General features: G+C 34.0%; 1 protein-coding gene across 1 annotated transcript; it reads right to left on the reverse strand.

Moving 5' to 3' along the window:
- Positions 1-18,267: 18,267 nt before the first annotated feature.
- On the reverse strand, positions 18,268-19,013 carry LOC105051660 (ethylene-responsive transcription factor TINY). The gene has a single exon (XM_010932188.4). The coding sequence runs from the start codon at positions 18,944-18,946 to the stop codon at positions 18,422-18,424; it is 525 nt and encodes a 174-aa protein (XP_010930490.1). The 5' UTR covers positions 18,947-19,013; the 3' UTR covers positions 18,268-18,421.
- Positions 19,014-20,246: the final 1,233 nt, after the last annotated feature.

Consider the following 20,246-nt stretch of genomic DNA (forward strand, 5'->3'; position numbering starts at 1 on the left):
ACAAAAATATTTGCGATGGAAAACAAAAGTTCTGTCATAAATAATAGATTATTTACAATAAAAAATTTTCATCGTAAATAATGAGAAAAAATTAAAAAATTAAAAATTATATAATATTTGCTACAAAAAGTTACGTCATAAATAATCTATTATTTACGATGGAATATTTATTTTTTATCAAAAAATTACTGATTATTTAGGATGAATATTTTTCGTAGCTAATATGTGAAAAATAAAAAATTTTAATTTTCAAAAATAACACTATTAGTGACGCAAAAGATTTTCGTCGTAAATCATCAAGCGCATTTGCGATGGAAGTAGTTTTTTCATTGCTAATAAATCTATTTTAAAAATTTAAAAATAAAAGATAATTTGTGAGGTAAATTTTTTAACTTAAACAATCTATTATTTGCGATGCGAAGTTAAATATCTGTCATAAAATTATTACTTATTTACGATGAATACTTTTCATCGTCAATATTTAAAAATAAAAAATTTAAAATTTTAAAAACTAAATTATTAGTGATGAAAAATATGAATTTCATTATTAATGTCTTTTTTTACAATGAAAAATTTCATCGCTAATATTTTAAAAATTTTAAAATTTTTAAAAATTTCAAAAAACTTTCCTATTGAAGGATGTTCAGATATATTATAGTAAATTTTTCTATATTTATAAAAATAAATATTAGATAATTTTTAAAAAATAATATATGCACAAAAAAATATAAAATATTAAGATGAATATGTAGTAATATAAAAAAAATAAAATTAAAATGAAGTTGTTTGTAAAAAAATAAAGATAACATCAATTAAGATAAAGTTAGAGAACGTTGATTTTAGATACTTCAGATATATAGAATATAGGTCAAAGTATATATGCGTCCATACAAATGAGTGATTTATATATAAAAATAAGAAAGTGCACCAAAAAATATATAGATAAAGTGGTAAGAAAAGAATTGATATTTAATGTCTCTAAATCAAGTGAAATGAAGAAAAAAGATTTATATACTCGATCCTAATGAGTTTGGGATCGTAGCTTAGTTGAGTTGAGGTGAGGTGAGGCGAGTTGTATATTTACAAAAATAAACATGATGTTATTTCTCTATAAAAAAAATGAATACTAATGTAGTACAACGAGAAGAGTCCTCCACATTGTTAATTTTTTTGGTATAATAATGTGAATTGAACCCTTTATGATTCTTATCAATAATTGACTTAAATTATGATTTATTTTAAATTGAGTATTTTATCTCTAGTGAGTAGAGTTATTTATATTAAAAATATTCCAATAATTACATGCAACTTTTAGCAGATTAGTAATTTATAATAAATTTGTAAACAAAGCTATGCCTTTTGTAGGAGCAGTAACGATTGTGCATCTATTTTAATAAACAAGTCAATTATTTTCTATAATGCGACAATAGCCATGCACTTATATTTATATATAATATATATAAATATATCTACACATCAATTTAGCAGGATCTAATAAGTCTTTTGATCGAGATTCTAGATTATTATATATATTATATAAATTTTTAAATATATATATTTATATATATATATATTATATATATGTATGTATATATATATTATTTTTCTATGGAAGTATCACATTGCTCATGCTTTTTTCATCGTAAATTTTTTTAAAAATAGAAATTTTTTTCTGTAATTATTAAAGACAAAATAGCTTTTCCATCGTTAATAAATTAATTAATGATGAAAAATTTTTATCATAAATAACTTTTTTATTGAAATTTTTTTTTTATTGAAAAATATTTTGACGAAAACTATTAGCGATGAAAAATTTTCATCATTAAAAAATTATTAGTGATGAAATTTTTGCTTTCGTCGCAAATAATATTTTTGGAAAGAATATTTTTTCAGTGAAATTTTTTTTAACGGAAACTATTAGCGACGAAAATTATTTTCGTCATTAATAATATTATTAGCGATGAAAATATTTTGTTTCGTTGTAAATTATTTTTTTCTTGAAATTATTAGCGACGAAAATTTTCATCGCTAATATGTCGCGTCCTGTCAAGTCCTATCTGAAATCCATTTTCTTCCCCGATGCCCCCCTACTCCGATTTCGCGCACCCCCCCGGTCCCCCTCTTTGCTCTGCCCCCTCTCCCAGCTGCCGCATTCACCGCCGTTGTCGTTCTCCATCACCGTTCGTCGATAAGATAAGCTATTTTTTTTGGGGTGTTCTCGAGCCATTGGTGGGCAGTCGGGGATTGGGGAGATGCCAGTGGGGATGGTGTCGAGTCGGACCGATGGTGATGGGGCCGGGTCGGCGGTGCCTGCATCCGCCGTCGGTAAGTATTTTTATTTTTTTTTGATCTTTTGTCTGGCCATCGGGCTGGCGTGGACGGTGCTGGGGCCGTGTTGGGCCGACGTGGATGGGTGGGCCGGGTTGGGCCAGGTTGGGCCGCGTGGATGGGACCGGGGTCGTTGGGGACAAGGACGGGGATGGGTGGGTCGGGTCAGGCTGGGTCGGGTCGGGTCGGGCTGGCGTGGACAGGGCCGGGCCTGCGGAGACAGGGCTGGGGCAGGCTGGGCCTGGCCGGGCTAGGTTGGGTCGGGTCGGGCCGGCTCGGGTCCGGACCAGGTCGGGTCTAGGTAGAGCCTACGGGGATGGGTTCGAGTCAGGCCGTGGTCGGGCCGGCGAGGATGGGGCCGGGCCAATGTGGACGGGGCTGGGGTCGATGGGGACGGGGATGGGGCGGGCTGGGTCGGATCGGGTCGGGTCGGAAGGGGTCGGGTTGGGCCGACGATGTGGGCCGGGGCCTGTGGGGATGGCATTATGAGCAGCGGGGATGGGAAGATGCATATTATTTGATTAATTATATTTATTACATATTATTTTTTAGTATTGCTATTGAAATTATTTAATTATTTGATTAATTATTTTTTTACTAACATAATGCAATTGCGGTTATTTGTTACAATTTAATTATTTTATATGCTGTTTTGTATGCTGCTGAAATTATAAATATAAAAAATATTTTTATTTTAGAAAAAATTCTATTGAAATTTTTGATGCAAAATTATGCTTTTTTGATGAATTAGAAATTCATCTTCGAATGCATATCTAAAGATGGTAGTTAAATTACATTGAGTCGTAGATTTTCGTTCAAGAGTCGATCTTCAGTGAGATCGAATCTTGGATGTTCCGTATTTGGATATTTTAAAAAAATAATAATATTATTATTGTTAATAGTTGATATTTTATTTTATTATGTGGTATTCAGTAGTTATCTGTCTATTATTCTCTGGGTATATGGTGGATAAGGTGTGTAGGCACCATATTCATATCGTATACTCGGAGAACTATGGAAAGATACTATCAAAATTTTTATAAAAATAAGATGAAATATCCACTAGTAACAATAATAAGATTATTATTTTTTTGAAAGAGATAGGACCATACCTGTTAGTAATGATTTGAAATGAATAGGATCATTCATTTTTACTTCATTAAATTGATGGAAGGATATTTTCTGTGTTACTATTCAGTCTGTATTTTTTAATATATATTATTTTATATAAAGTGATTAAGATCTAGATCCGGATCGAGATTTTGATTGAAATTCAGATCGTGATTTAGTTCAAAATTTGGATCGAGATCTAAAATATCATTAATTTTTTTTTGGTTATTAATGATTTTGTGTTTGTTGTTAAATGGATATCAACAAAAATTGGATGAATGCTAGAGATATTTTTTTCCTTGAATATTGAAAAAGAGTTCGAGATTTTATTAAGTTTGCATGGCATAAGGTTGATAGTGCTAGTCGGATAAAATGTCTATGTAAGAGAAGTGTCAATATGGTATATCATCACATAACACTTGTTGAGGAGCATCTGCTGCAATGTGGTATGGATAAGAAGTACACTTGTTGGATATGGCATGGGGAGGGTGATTCAAATAAAGTGATGCGCAATGATGATGATACTGAAGATGATAGTATTGCTGCTGGACCTGTCGAACATAGTGGTATAAAAAAATTATTAGATGATTTACATCAAGGTGCTTGTTCAAATATACGCATGAGTACTACTACATCTAAAAGTAATTCTGATCATGAACATAATATCCGGCTTGAGATGGAAGGGACTTCTGAACAGTTTGCAAAGCTTGTAAGGGATGCATGAGAACCACTCTATCCAAATTATATAAAAATTTTTAAGTTAGAATTTTTGATAAAATTGCTTCTTATTAAAACATGAATCGATGGAGTCAGAAGTCATTTGATCAAATTTTAACATTGATTAAAGCAGCTCTTTCCGATAGAAAGAGACTTCCGAAATCATATTCTGAAGCAAAAATATACATGCGGGAAATAGGATTTGGCTATATTCTTATACATGCCTACAAAAATGACTATATATTATTTTATAAGGATAATGAATAAGTAACTGAATGTCTGAAATGTAGTGAGCCTAGATACAAAATCGATAATAGAAAACCAAAGAAGATACCTCAAAAGATTTTGAGATATTTTTAATTGATTCTAAGACTTCAAAAGTTGTATATGTCCACAAAGACAGCTGAAGAAATGAGATAGCATTATGAGCAGTAGATTTGAAGGAGAACATACTTAGCCATCCGATCGATTCTTTAGTGTGGAAAGACTTCGATGCAAAGCATCCGCACTTTGCGAGTGACTCACGCAATATCCGGCTTAGTCTAGCAACAGATGGATTTAATCTCTTTGGCAATCTGAGTACCTCTTACAGCATGTGGTCTGTGATGCTAGTTGTATATAATGTATCATCTTGAAAGTGCATGAAAGAATCATTTATTTTTATGTCACTGCTGATTTTGGGTTTGAAAGTACTAGGTAATGAAGTTGATGTATATCTACGACCTTTAATCGATGATCTGAAGGAGCTATGGAAAAATAGGATACAGACATATAATTCTATGAGTCGAAATAATTTTAAGTTGGATGCTTTGATTTTATGGATCGTAAATAATTTTTCTGTATATGGAAACTTATCTGGATGGAGCACCAAAGGATATCTTGCATGTTCGATATGCAATAGGAATGCATCCTCCTTACATTTAAAACACAGACGAAAAATATGTTTCATGGATTATCGACGGTTTTTTTTCTGCTAATCATTCTTGGAGGATCCATTATAACCAATATTTTGATGGTAAGTTTGACCGACATCCGCCACCTAAAGAGTTAAGTGGAGCAAAAATTTTAGAACAACTTGAAGTCATTGAAAATATCTAATTTGAAAAAATATCGGATACTCGCAAGCGGAAGTGTACTGAAGCTGACCTGAATTGGACGAAGCAAAATATTTTTTTCGAATTACCGTATTGGAAGCAGCTACTACTTCGTCATAATCTGGATGTAATGCACATTGAAAAGAATATTTATGATAATATCATCAGTACTGTATTGAACATCTCAGAAAAAATAAAAAATGGTACAAAAGCTCGTCTTGATTTGCAAAAAATAAAAATCCGATCGGAGTTACATTTAGTTCGTCGAGGTGAGAGATTTTTTATGCCACCTACGTGTTATTCGCTGTTTGGTGAGGAAAAGAAGAATTTCTGTGGATAGTTCAAAATCGTAAAGTTTTCTGATGCATACGCTTCTAACATATCGTAGTGTGTTGGGAACAACGATGGTAATATCTCTGATATAATAAGTCATGACTCCAATGTGATGATGCAACATTTGCTTTCTGTGGTCAAGCGTGCTATTTGGATGATGATGTTTAAACTACATTGATTGAGCTGGGAGTGTTCTTCTGAGAACTATGTTGCTGAAAATTGAAGATTAACTTACTTGAGAGATCAGAGAATGATATCGTACTTATTTTTTGTAAGTTAGAAAAAGTATTTCCATCATTATTTTTTGATGTTATGGTATATCTCGCTGTTAATCTTTCAAAGGAAGCTCTTTTGCTCAGACTGATACATTATCAATGGATGTATCCTATTGAAAGGTAAAAAAATTATACATACTTTATCATATCAATTATAAGATATAAATATATTTTTAAAATTTAAATTTATTTTTATTTATAGATTCTTGTGTATTTTAAAAAAATATGTGCGTAATAAAGCAAGGCCTGAAGGATCTATAGCGGAAGCATATGTATCTACCGAGTGTGTCACATTCTGCTCGATGTATCTTGATGATATCAAAATAAGATTCAATCGTACAGATCGTAACGTAGACTGTGAATGGAGTGATAATGAACCGATGTTGTCTCTATTTAAACAAACGGTTCAACCTATTAGTGCAAGGAGATATGAATTTATGGACGTGAATGAACTATCCAAGGTACACTTTTACGTTCTAAATAATTATGAAAAAATTAAAAATTTTATTGAGTAAGTACCATCTTACCATACTAATTAATATTTTGAGTAAATTTTTTATGTCAATGTAAAATTAAAAATCATAACTTCTTGTAGTGAGTACAAGAGTATACTATATAGAGAGAATAATATGGATGCCGATGAACGACATAGGAAAAAATTTGCAAAATGGTTTGATGATCTTGTAAGTTGTATTAGTGATACGTTATTTATTTACTTATAAATAATATTTTTTAAACCAACATAATTTTTTATATTATGATGTAGATGAAACATAAGTATTTCAATAAAGAAGTAGGGCGACGGATGAGTTACATGATTTAGTACGTGGTTTCGATCGAAGGGTTAATCACTATGCATCCTGTATCATTGAAAGAATTAGATTTCACACTAGGGAGCTTGAGATGCAACGATGGATCCAGAATAGTGGGATTGCTACAATAGGATATGAAGGAGAAGAAGAGATTGATTATTATGGTGTATTGGTAGATATCATAGAATTGAAGTATGGGTCCAGTAATTTTGTATTTTTGTTTCAGTATAAATGATGGGATATTAGTAATAAAAAGATCAGTATTCATATCGATTCATAATTTATCAATATAAATTTTGGACGAAAATGGTACCAAAATAAGCTGTATATATTAGCAACTCAAGCGAAACAAGTAATATATTTGAAGGATCTAAAGTATCAAGGTAATTAGCATGTTGTACAAAAAATAATACCTAGAGACGTATATGACATACTAACCCGATTAGAGATGGATGAAAATTTGGATTTACATGAAGAGGAAGCTTTTCAGCAAGAAGAACAAACATTAGCTGAGTTTTTTTATTGATGAAGAACTTGTAACGGCACCTTTGAATAGGGCTGATCTGCCGTCCAACGAAGTTGAAGTTGATTTTGTATTTAATCTTGATGAGTTGGAGGATGACGATCAGTTCATAAATGATGATGAGATAGAAGACGATACATATATCGATCACTGTAATTCGGAGGAGGATCTACATATCGAGGAAGATACGAATATTGATAAGTAGACTATATTCTTCGTTCAATCTTCTCTTGCAATAATGGTATGCGATATAATTAAATTTATTAAAATATTATTTTATTATTATTATTATTATTCAATATTATATTTATTTATATCTCAATTATTGCAGATATGACATCAGGAGACAAATGATGACGTTTGCGTTCACAGTCTACCTCAAGGTTGAGGCGCCTTCACCTATCTCCATTGTCACACCGGCTCCACTGTAAGAGGGTCCTGCACTGACAGGTCCCAGTGAGGTGGGTCCCAATGAGATGGATCCTAGTGAAATAGATCCAGTGATATTATTATATTTTTTATATAATAAAATTTAATTCTTTTATTTGGATCATATTAATAATTTATTTATTGTTATTTCAGGTCAGTCTTCATCGGTAGCGAGACGAGGGCGAGATCCATCGAAGAACCTCGCTTTAGAGTATTGAAGATGCGAGCACTCGGGACAGCGTCTTCGGATCGAGATACCAACGACTGCACCAAACCCATTAGGAGATGGTGCAAGCCATGACAGACTGAGCTGGGCATCATATGCCGCAGTAATACCCCTGTGACACTCTTCGATTGGCGTCACGTTCTACCAGCTCAAAGAGAGATTTTCTATCCCCACTTACAGGTAAAATAAATTATATTATAAATATTTAATTTACATAGTATTCTTCTAATATTTGTTATTGGCAGGGTATATTTGACATCATTGATTTTGAGGAGGATCGTGTGAGGCGAGCCGTCGACACTCATCTATCCTTGCATTTTAAGGATTATCGTCATCACATGCATCAGCATTAGTACTGGGTGGTGAGGATAATGGGAGGAGACAGCGTGTTGCAACCCTATGACAGCATCATCATGGATGATTGGACTGCTATATGCCGGCATTACGACGATCCGGCATATCAAGTTACACATCTAAACTTCTTTTTTTTAGAATTTAATGACTGAATCATTTATTCTTAAATTAAATTTGTTATCTACTAATTTGACTAGTAACTTACACAGCCGATGTGCCCAGAATGTCATGAATAGATGAGACAGATCATACCGCATTATGGGAGTTCGAAATCGTTCGCTCATCACATGGAGCATATGATAGATAATTTTTAATTTTTAATTAGCATATGATTTTCTAGTTATTTAAAATTTTTTTAATTAATTTTTAAATTATAGAGAGATACTGAGAGTGATGAGTTTTCTGGTAGGATCGATATCTATCAGCGGACCCACCAGCGATGGTCAGAAAAATGGACGACGGGAGCCAAAGCTCTTTTAAGTTTTTTTAATTATTTTTTCATTCGCAGTCTGATTTTTATTACAAAATTAAAATAACTATAACTTTAATTTTTAGGACCGTATGACAACATGAGATCCCAGCCTATCTTGAGGCTCGACCGCACCCACAGATAATGAGATCTATGATCGGGTGCTCGGTACGAGACCCTATTATGTTAGGATCTAGGGTATGGGATCACTGCTCCCTCATCCTCATGCACATCTAGGACTGACATCCATTCTGCGTGCGAGGCTCAACTGACGGAGGTGTAGAGGCAGGCTATCGAGGATCGACAGTAGACTGCCACGGATCGATAGCAGGCTTAGCAACGAGCTCAGAGTTGGCTGCACGTATCAACGAGTATCAGCACCTTCAGATTCAGATGATGGAGTGGATGGCGCAGATGGAACAGATGATACAGTTGATGAGGTAGCAGTAGGCCGGTCCGAGCTCCGTCGAGCGCTCCCCTTTCCCAACTCATTCTCCAGATGCTGATATTTGACAATTTTTTCATGTACTTTTTTCAGACTTCTTGTAATTTTAATTTAATATAATAAAATAAAATTTTATATAACTTTTTTATTATTTTTTTTTTTTTTTTTTAATTTATAAAAATATTATATATAAATTAAATATATATTCATAATTTTTTAAAAAAATATGATTAAATTATTAGCGATGGAATTATTCTTGACGAAAGATTGATCGCCAAAAATATTTTAGTAACACAATTTAATTTTTCAATAAATATAAAAATATTAAAATTTTATATAATTAATAGTAATGAATAATTATTCATCGTAAATAATTATTAGCGATGGAAAGTTTCATTGAAAATTATCTTATTTATGATATAATTTTTTCATCACTAATATTATTTAATTTTATTTTTTAAAATTTTTATTAAATTAATAGCAATGAAATATTTTTGTTTCTAAAAAAATTTATTGCAACGAAAATATTTCATCACTAAAAGGTTTTTAAAAATTTTATTTTAGAAAAAAATTTAATTAAATTAATAACGGCAAAACTGTTTTCGTTGCTATTAATTTTTTATTTATTAGCGATGTTATAATTCATTGTAAATATATTTTTTACGATTAAAATTTTTTATCGTAGATTTTTTAACGTTGAAAATTTTTGTCGTAAATACTTTTTATTAGTAATGAAATTTTTTTTTTGTCGTAAAATATTATCAATGATCTGATTATTTACGATAAAAAATTAGCGATAGATTTTTCATAGCTAATAACTATTAGCGATAAAAATTGATTATTAGTGACGAAAATTTTACATCATTAATAACCTATTTTAATATAGTGATGCCTAATAAATCTATGAAATGAAGATAGTTGCCTCACTTCTTTCTTCCATTCTTTTTTGATCATAAGAAACAAATCTCTTTGCAGCTTACACAAACATCTCTAATCTCTAGTACTAAGCTTTGTATAAGAGTACATGTTAATCCGAGTTAACTTACCCTTCACAGAACATTAGATATTTTTTTTTCGTTTTGCTAGGGTTCTAGTCAAAATTTTGGTTTATTTTAAGCTACAGACATGTCTCTGGTCAAGCTTGGAGAACCATTCATCATATACATGGAGAGCCATTTAAGTCTCTGTATAGGATATAATTATTTGAATATCCAATTGGCATTATTATTTTCATCAGCATGATGTTAGCTTTTTATAACAATAGTTATATTATTAGTTCATGTAGCTGTAAAGAAAGATAAAGTATTTATTTTATCCATGATCTTACCTGTGATTTTATCTCATAAATAGGCTATGAAGCACATTTTTCTACGAAGCTAATTTTGAATAGTCTTTTACATGTAAGTAGGACTTGATAATGTAAAACTAACTTGTATCTTGCATGTGCAATGCATGATATAGAGGGAGTTGGGAGAATCCATGAAAAATACTAAAAATACTAAAAATCCAAAGCAATTTGCGCAGGGGTGTCAAAATTTCAGATAAGTGGGATAAAAGAAATTGCTTGGGAAGCATGCTTTCAACTAGTGAAAAAGTTTTGCTTGAAAAATGAAACTTATGAGTTGCTTAGGAGAGTGCGGTTAGAGGAAAAATAATATTATTTTTGAAAAAGATATTTTGGTTATTAAAAAAAAAAAACTTGATCATAAAAATCTTTAGTCATTAACATAATATATGTAATTGAGACAAATTGAACAAGAATATAGTAAGTATGGCATCTGCTATGCTAGCAATTTAAAAAACAATCCATAACTTGCATACTCTTCATCATTCCATTGTATGAATCGAGAAGCACTATCCATATCCAATTACAAGACCAATTATAGGCATCATTTATTTATTAACACAATGCAAGCATACTAATAAAAAGTATAAAATATAAGAAGATGATAAAATATTTGTTCATCATGTTAAAAAGAAGATAAAACAAACATTATTTTCTTCAAGGTTTTATAATTTTATATTATAAATAGATCACCCAGCAATTCTTGTTAGAGTGAGTGCAAAGTAATGTTCCATGTCCTATAATAGTTTACAAAGTGAAACATGCAATTATAAAAATTAAATAAGAATATCATAGCATGATATTTGCGATTCTTTTATTTTTTTAAAAAGGGGCAGTGCCACGCTTCCATTCTTATTCTGATTGCATGAATCGAGAACAACTGCTTGATACATTAATTTTCTCTCTCTTTTTTTTGGCATTGGCATGATTTTAACTATTCTAGAATAGGTAACGACTTAGTATAACAGAACCATGGGAATATTAGTTCATGTTCTTACCAAAACAAAGCTGGAAATCTTGTTTTATTATATTTTTTAATCTTATATGTACATAATTAAATATTTCTTTGTACAAAACTAACACTGGGTAATTCTTGCATGCAATTCTGATTTACAAAAGTAGAACTTACATCAACCAAAAAAAAAAAAGAAAAAAAAAAAAGAAGATCCTCACACCTTTATTTACTTCATTATTTACATATATTGAAGGGCATTGCTTGCCGAACTCAGGAATATCCTTAGAACATGAAACTCAAATCTTCACCCTTTTTTTTCATCCATATAATGCTAGCAAGCCTACAAAAAATGAATACCATATTATACAAAAAATATCAAATAAATATTGATCAATGATTTAAGAGAAGAAATACTACTTTATATAGGACTCTTTTTAATCCCTATCATATAAATAGTTCATGAAGCATTTCCTTGTACCATACCGATATTACGTATTCTATCTCATCCAATTAGATTTGTCAACTAATGCAAATGTATGATTTGGTTTGAAAATATTGAACAGGAGGACGATACCATGTTTGTTGTTCATTCATTCCGTATGGTCTTATGGACCATACTTCCATTCTTAAATTGCCCAAATATAGGATACAAATATTGGATACCTCATATTTCAACATAAGCCCAAGAAATATTTATAAACCTATCAGTTTATTTAGCTATACAAAGGATACAGTGTATCATCTAAATGTAATATTCTTTGATCTGTGCTTAGTAAAAAAATGACCAACTTACGAAGCAGTTACTTGCATAACCCAACATCATCTACTCGTCCATATCTAAATAGGATTTACTTAAAGCCATCCCTCATCCAAAGAAACGAAAGTTTCAATTAGCACGCGGTGTCTGCAAAGCTACGAAAGAGTACAATTAAGTCCACATCCACCCAGTTGTCAATGATTAATTATTCTTGTCAAGCCACCTCCATGGTCCATGGTTTTGTTTGCTTTCTTCCATTGGTCCATTTCCTATGAGGTCATGTGATCATGGAAAACCAGGCAAAAAGATGAGCTGTGCCACCTTGAACACCATCTAACATCACATTTACGACATCTTTCGTATGCAAGAATGGACCCACCAGAAATCAACTACGGGGCAGGTATGACATGCATCATGATGCTGTTTTATGTTGTGTTTGGATCAGCCAATCCTTCTCCGACACCAAAGATCCGGTTTCGACTTTACAGGAGTAGAGTTGAATCTTAAGAAATGGTCACAATCTTTGTCTCCTTTCCTTGACTCGTTCGACCACTTGCTCCAGAGTCACATCTCCTCGTTGTCTCCCACTTGCTAAATTCTCATAGTTATCACGTTTCCTTTTCCTGAATCGGATCCGGTCCAGGTAGTGGAACTGGCAATGGCAAACCGGTCTGGCTTAAATTTCATGGCTCCCCAAGAAAATCTTGGAGAAAATAAGGTAGAAGGGTCTGGACCGGAGCTGAAATGGACCGAAATTAACCAGTGAACGGGTCAAGAATATGAGACACCAGGAATCTGGACGTCTAGAAGCAGAAGATAGTTGCGTCATGCAAGGAGACAAGTGGATTAAGCTAAGCAAAGCAAATTGCATTTAAGAAAATTTTTGGACTTTATACAATTGAATTTGATCACACATTGTCGAATTATTTATCAGTTAAATTGCATGCTTCTTGGTGATTAGGAAAGAATAATCTATCCATGGTCCAAAACTTAAAGGATTTGATAATTGCCGTGCTCTTTTCCGATCCATGACACCAAAAAATTGAAAGGCTAGGTAGACCACTTTTGTCTCCTAAAAGGTTGTGAACCTGTAATTATTTGGAAAAGACTAAAATAACAATGGTGATAGTGGTGATGATGTAGGAAAGATTGTGGTTTGAGCATTTGCATTAACATTTGTTGCTATAAACAAATTTGTAGCACCACTTTTTGGTAGGAAACATTTTAGCATTTGTTATATGTTGACCTCGACTCTGTGTGAAAGATAGTGATCTCAATTTTGCCTCATAGACTTTAAAGCACTGGCTAGTTGGCAATCTTGCTATATTTATACAAATAATTTTATAAGATATTTTGCATGAGTACTTTTTGAAAGTTTTGGTTTTGCTTGTATAATGTTGTAACTTTGAGTTCTTGCTTTTTTTTTTTTTTTAGGTACAGATTGAGTTCTTACTCTTTCTATAGCACTTATGAGCTATTATTCTTCATAAATTAGGAAAAGGTGTTGGCTTAACTTTGAAAAATAAGGCTCTGCATGAGCCTTTAGTTGTCGGCATTAAGGCTAATCTACTTTGAATCTACCATGTGATTCTTCCTCTACTTATGCGGTTTAACACTTGACAAGGATGTAGCTATGAAAAACCAAGCTCACATTATATTTGTCTTTGAAGAAAAAAAAAGTTCCATAAAAGAAGTTGGCATACTTTCTCAAAAAAAAAGAAAAGAAAAAGAAAAAGAACAAAGAGAGAGAAGAAGGAGCATGAATTAAATCACATAAAAAGAATTTAACTAATTTATTTCTTACTTTTTATAATAAAATAGCATGACTATTTAGAATTTGTTAACCATCACATCCAACCAACCTCCCCTCACCCAAAAAAGCAGCAAATAAATAAATAAAACATTAATAATTTCTTGCCAAATGCAGATAATAGTGAATGCATTAATTAGTTGTAAAATTGACCTCCTTAGTTGCATGATTATATAGATACATTGAACTACTATTAATATTATCTATTTTATGATGAATGCTAGTTAACTAGTAGCTAATTAATCTCTAATCATCCTTTCTAAATACACCATGCTTGTTTTTATAAAAAATTATGTCATGATATATATCTTTAAAATTTGTCAACATGAATGTTTGAGCTACAATCCTTGGATACATTGAATATTAGTAATGTTAGCAATCCATATTATCTTAAATTCTTGTTGTTGGGCAGCCTTTTGTAGTCTACTCCACTTGCTGGAAAAATATTTTCATTATTTTTTTAAAAAAAAGGTATGTCATTACCATCGATCTTAAATTTGTCAACTTGAACTTTTACGAAAAAAATATTTATATTTTATTCTCAACCTATATGGGTTGCACCTTTTTGTACATTAAACTGTGGCTGAGCTTATCAAGTCATTTTAATCTGATACCTACCGCTAAGCAGCGATTCATTCTTTATCACCCTTGGTACATTTTCTTTAAGATCATGCCATTATCTAAATTTCAAACTTTGCCAAGTGTATACTTTTCCACCTATATATATTCTTTTCCAACATGATTTTAATAGCCATCATCTTATCTATTGTATTGAAAAAACGATCGCCAAGTCCACATTAATCTCTTAGTTGGCAAAAATAATCAAACATGATCACCAAGTCGTTCTTTTATTTTAGAAAGTGTCTTAATCACAACTTTATTTTTGTTGTTATTGCACATATTCAACAATATTGCTTGTCAAGCTCAAATGCTGAAAAACAGATGAATGACTGCTTGATATTGCTTTTTTTATCCGCACGAGATTAGACAACCCACAAATAAAAGTATTTAGAAATTAAATAACAAAATTGCAAAACTATTGATCTATATAGTAATTAAATTTTGAAATAATCATAATGCTACAAATGATTCTATAATTTGTATCTTATAATATGTTAGCAAGTGTCTTCTTTTATTTAACATGTGTTGGTGATTAGTCTTCTTCATCCCTGTAAGTCTTACTAGACTGAATCTTCCATCTAACTAAAAGTTGAGTGTATGGGGTCCATTGTTCATTTCATATGGAGGGTCTTGTCACAAGCTCATTCTTATTTTGCTGCATATATTGAGGACCACAGCATACCATAGCTAAATGTGGCATGGAAATATTAGACAGCAAAATAGCATTACCTTTTCATCTGTATGATCTCGATTCAGATGCAAAATAATTAGCATTGGAATCTATAATGTTATTATTATAAAAAATATTGGAACAATTTATATTTGTTTTATGAATATATAGATTAAGAAGCATTCCTTGTATTAACCCAGGTATCGTGTACTCTTCGGTATTCAAATAGTCTTTAAAATAAAAGGATAAATATATTTGCTACTATTTGTTTTCCTCAAATAGTCCAATCCCGAAGAGGCTTTAGTCGTAAAAGACCTCTAGACTAAGCCAAAGATCATCTGATCCACCTCAAACATCGTAGCTACCACCACTATGATAAGGTCTTACATCCAGGTGTTGGAACCATCAAAAAAATAGGACACATGGTAGGCAACTACAATGATCATGGGATGTTTCCTGATCTGTGCGGACCGGCCGCTGTTTCTCCGACTCCAGATCCGATATCGAATCTTCCATCACCATCAAAGGTTCGGAAGATTTGACTCAAAGGTTCAGAAGATTTGAATCATCCAACAAGGTCGCCGTCCATGTCTACTTTCACTTTTTTGACCAGTTAAAAGACTTGATTAAGATCCCCAACGCCTCGTTGTCCTGCACTTGAGATGTCTAAACTACCAAATCCTCGTAACTGTCACGTTTTGTATTTCTTGAAGTAGATTGGACCGAGCCCGGTTCAAATCGAATTGAGTCGGTTCTAACCAATCAGTCCGGTCTAAGATCCTCAGAACCACTGAATTGATATCATGGAGATCTTATGCATTAGCTCGAATATATATGGTTCCATATATGCTTTATTTATCAGATAATTGATAGTGGGTTTAGGAAGATAAGGTGAATCAGGTCTGAACCGGGCTTAAGTGGACATGCTTGGAATTCGGAACACGTCTAGAAACATAGACAAGAGTTCCATCTAGGGAGGCAAATGTTTGAAGATACATTTGGCTCAAACATTGGAAAGTGGATTTAATAATGATTAAATATTTTTATAATCGAACATGGTCATGGCTATCGAAATCCATAGACCAGTTAAATTAATTTGCACCGTCGTCATTAGCACACAATAATCCATCCTATAATCTGATGGATGTGACAACTATTACGCGTTTTGCTATCCTTATCTCTAACAATTGAAAGACTTAGTAGACCTTCTTGTCTCCTAAGAGGAGGCGGCTTGCTTACGTGTCTCCCTTTAATCATTTAGTCTTTATTCAATTGAAAGGTGGAATATGGTCTAAGCATTCACATTTGCAATCGTTTGGAATAAAGAATCCATGATAGATAAACCTTACAACAGCATACAAAAAAAGATGCCTGCTTCTGGGTAATGCTCTTTATATTAAGGGTGTGTTTGGATGTCCATACTTGTAATGACAATAATCTTTTTTTATTGTTGTTACAATTATTGATAATGCACTGGGAGTGCTATCAATCACCTCTTAAAAATGATACCAAAAATAGCTTGTGTCCTACCATTGAAAATAACTCCAATCTAAATGTAATACATTTGGAGGGGAGCATTGTTTAATTTGAATTTATCAAATGGATTTTTTAGATAGGGAGCAGAGTTTCTCTTTTTTTTTTTAAAAAAAAAAAAAAAACTAGAATGAGAGAAAACCTGAATGAAATTAGGAGAGGGTATAATTTGCACCTAAGTCACCGGTATCCATTTCTAATGACTCTACCAAGTCATTTAGCACCCTATCTTAGGAAAGCAAGGGAGACTAGATGCATTTAGAATGATATGTAGAAAAAAAAGATGGTACCCATTTTTATTGTGGTGGAGTTTTCAATTTCATAAGCAAAGAGTTGTAATATAGTGCTCCCCAAAATGATTTGCATTATCTCATAATTAACCAAGGATTATCAAATAATGGTCTTTGCATTTCCTCCTACATTACCCTTGCTTCGCCTCATCTTCTCAATCAAGACAAGGGCTTTAGTATTATGGATTCCCCACTCATATAAATGATATAAGCCAGTAAGGCATCATGGCATTCCAACGATCCAAATCTATGTAAGAAGCATTTGCTAAGAGGAAACAAAACTCATAAAAATAAAGGATAAAAAAGATAACATAAGATTCATATGACTCTTTGGTGCACTTCATCATTGGCTTTGGCTCCGAGTGCATGGTGTTCAAATAAATTAAACTTTCACAAATATAGCCATCTCATAAGAGCCTTAATAAATTCATATTGTTTTCTATTATAATACAGAAACAACTGAAGGATTTGCCACAGACGAATACCAGTCTAGTATCCTCTCTTCACTTCATGCCCCTTCTCCTTTAGTGAACCATTATCGAGCTCATCTTTTAAGAGCTCTATCAAAATAATTCATTTGCAAGGAAATATAAAATTAACAATAAATTTAGCTAGATTATTCATATGCATAAATTATAAATTTAGACATGATTCTTAAGAAAATATTGTTGTATGCTTAAGTCATGGATATGACTAGAGCAGAGAGTTCAGATTCTCTATGATGTGTATTTTATACCATAGAGATCTAGTGTACACTCTTTGGTGATTGTCAAAGATGGACAATCGTCAAACAAAATGTTATACATCACATCAGATTACGTGTAGTGCATCGCTCTTGAATATTTCATAGCTATCTATCTCCGAGATTGGAAAATATGATGGCTACTAGAAGGTGTCTATATTTCTACGGTAAAAAAAATACGCACCGCAAAGGATTTGATTTGGAATAAATTCTTATCGTAATCAAACTACCAATCCACAAGCTCATCCCCTTGACATTCTTTTTTGCATAGAACTATAATATCATCCAAGGTTCAGGAACATACCTAATTTTTTCTCTCTTCTTTAATTTCTTCGCTGCACCGGGGCATAATCTTCCCATAAAGTTTTCAGAGTAGAACATAAGCAAATATATATAATATTTATATATATATATATATATGAAGCCACACGATAATATTCACTTTGTCTGCTTTTACAAACATAATAATACATCCACCTGTATGCACGTGAAATTTTCCTACATTGATATCTTCGATATCCCAAACACAAATTAACACCCAACCATCCCCCCTAAAAAAATTAAAGGATGTTGCCCCTACAGTTTACAACAACGGATCCCACAACGATCCCTGAACCCAATCCTCCAGCTCACCAGTATCATTGGACCAGACCGGTGGGGCCAGCAGCATCGCCTCCGCCAGCTCCGCCCACATCTTGGGCGACTCGAGCCCGAGTTCATCGTTCCACAGCCACTCCAACGCCGGCGAGCCGGAGCTGACGGGGCTCGACCGGGCGAATTCCTGTCTCAACCGAACCCGGGCGGCGGCCTCGAGGGCGGCGGACCGGATGTCGCTCGGGTCGGAGCTGGCGGGCCGGGGGAGCTGGTCGACGCTCTCAGGGAAATTGAGGCGCGCGTCGCGTCCTTTGAGACTTAGCGCGGCCACGTCGTGGGCCACGGCGGCCATCTCGGCCGACTCGAAGCTTCCAAGCCAAATCCTGGTCTTCTTGCCCGGTTCCCGGATCTCGGAGACCCACTTGCCCCACTTCCGCTTGCGGACTCCCCGGTAGTTCGTGGCCGGCGCGCCGGTATCCTCCGTGGCCGCCTTGTTCTCATGCTCCATTTCCATGCTTTTATGGAGACAGAGAGTGGTGTCAGAATATTGTGGTGGTGTTGGGGGAGTACTGAAAGGGTGTAGGGAGTATATATATATATAGGGGAGGGTGACGGTGTAATTGGTCACATGTGAGGCTGTTAGAGTGGGAGAACTTCCGAGTAGCTACGTAAAGGAGGAATATAATAATTTGGGGTGATATTTTATGAGGATTGCATGCATTGCACTTGAGAAATGGGATGCATACATGATGGGGAAATGGATAAATGTTCGAGATGTCATGAGTTAGAGGAGACTGCGACAAAGGGCTGCTGTTTAAGCTAGGAGGAGCCAGCTGGATCACCGAAGGAAGAGGTGGGGGAGAGAGGGGGGGTCGCGATCGCACACTGGCTTCCATTAACGAGGGCGTCAGCGTGAGCTTTGAATGTCGCGTGGGTCCCGGTTTTAGGCGTTGGGGGTAGATGGGGACTGGCACGTGGCGGTTGACCGTAGCACGGATGGAGATGGGGATGGACCGTACGGATCAGATGGCTATAAAGGGGGATCAGGGCGGCCAAGGCCAGGGTCAGGGTGTGGCCTTTCCACCGAATGATTAAAAAGCGTTTGTTCCGCTGGACACCTGGTTTTCGATATTCGTGCTATCGCAAGATGCACGGATCTGATGTGTGGGCCAGTGGGGGAGCGGTACGTGGCTAAGTGTAGGTATGGGCCTGCGAATCTGGGAAAGTGATGGGCTAAAGATTTTGACTCGCGCGGATGGGTCCAAACATGGGGCATGGGGTTGGGTGCGGACTGGGTTCGATGTAGCCAGTAGAGCAAGCGTGGGGACCGGGTCCAGTCTAGTACGGACCTGATCCAGATGTGTTTGTTCCATCTGCGGTGGGGTATTAAATCACTGTGGGCAAAAGTATGAAGGGTACGTTAACCTATTGCTTTGTACATGATGAGTTTGATATGAACTGAGATGTGGAGGCCAAGGAAGGGAGAGAGTATATAGGAGGAATATAAAGAGATGGATGTTTTGTGTATGAATCAATTAACTTGAGATTAGTTGATTAGAAGATGGGTCTATCTTCATTTAGAACTAGAGAGATTGATTGCAAATCATGAAGACAGAAAAGAATGATAACAAATAAGGAGGCTTTTCTGGTTGGAGGTCGAATAAAAGCCAGTAATTATGTCTAGCTTCTTCATGCAATATGTTTCTATCCATATGGAGGATGTGCAAGATTATTATTAAGCATGGGTTCACCAGTAAGTTGTATTTTCAAAAAAAAAAAAAAAAAAAAAAAAAAACCAAAAGATTTTCAACGTT

Source organism: Elaeis guineensis, chromosome 9 (assembly GCF_000442705.2).
Source record: "Elaeis guineensis isolate ETL-2024a chromosome 9, EG11, whole genome shotgun sequence".
In the NCBI taxonomy this organism is placed as follows: domain Eukaryota; kingdom Viridiplantae; phylum Streptophyta; class Magnoliopsida; order Arecales; family Arecaceae; genus Elaeis; species Elaeis guineensis.

What these genes read in the sequence shown, in the direction of transcription:
- LOC105051660 (XM_010932188.4), bottom strand. Translation starts at nt 18,946, where the DNA reads ATGGAAATGGAGCATGAGAACAAGGCGGCCACGGAGGATACCGGCGCG.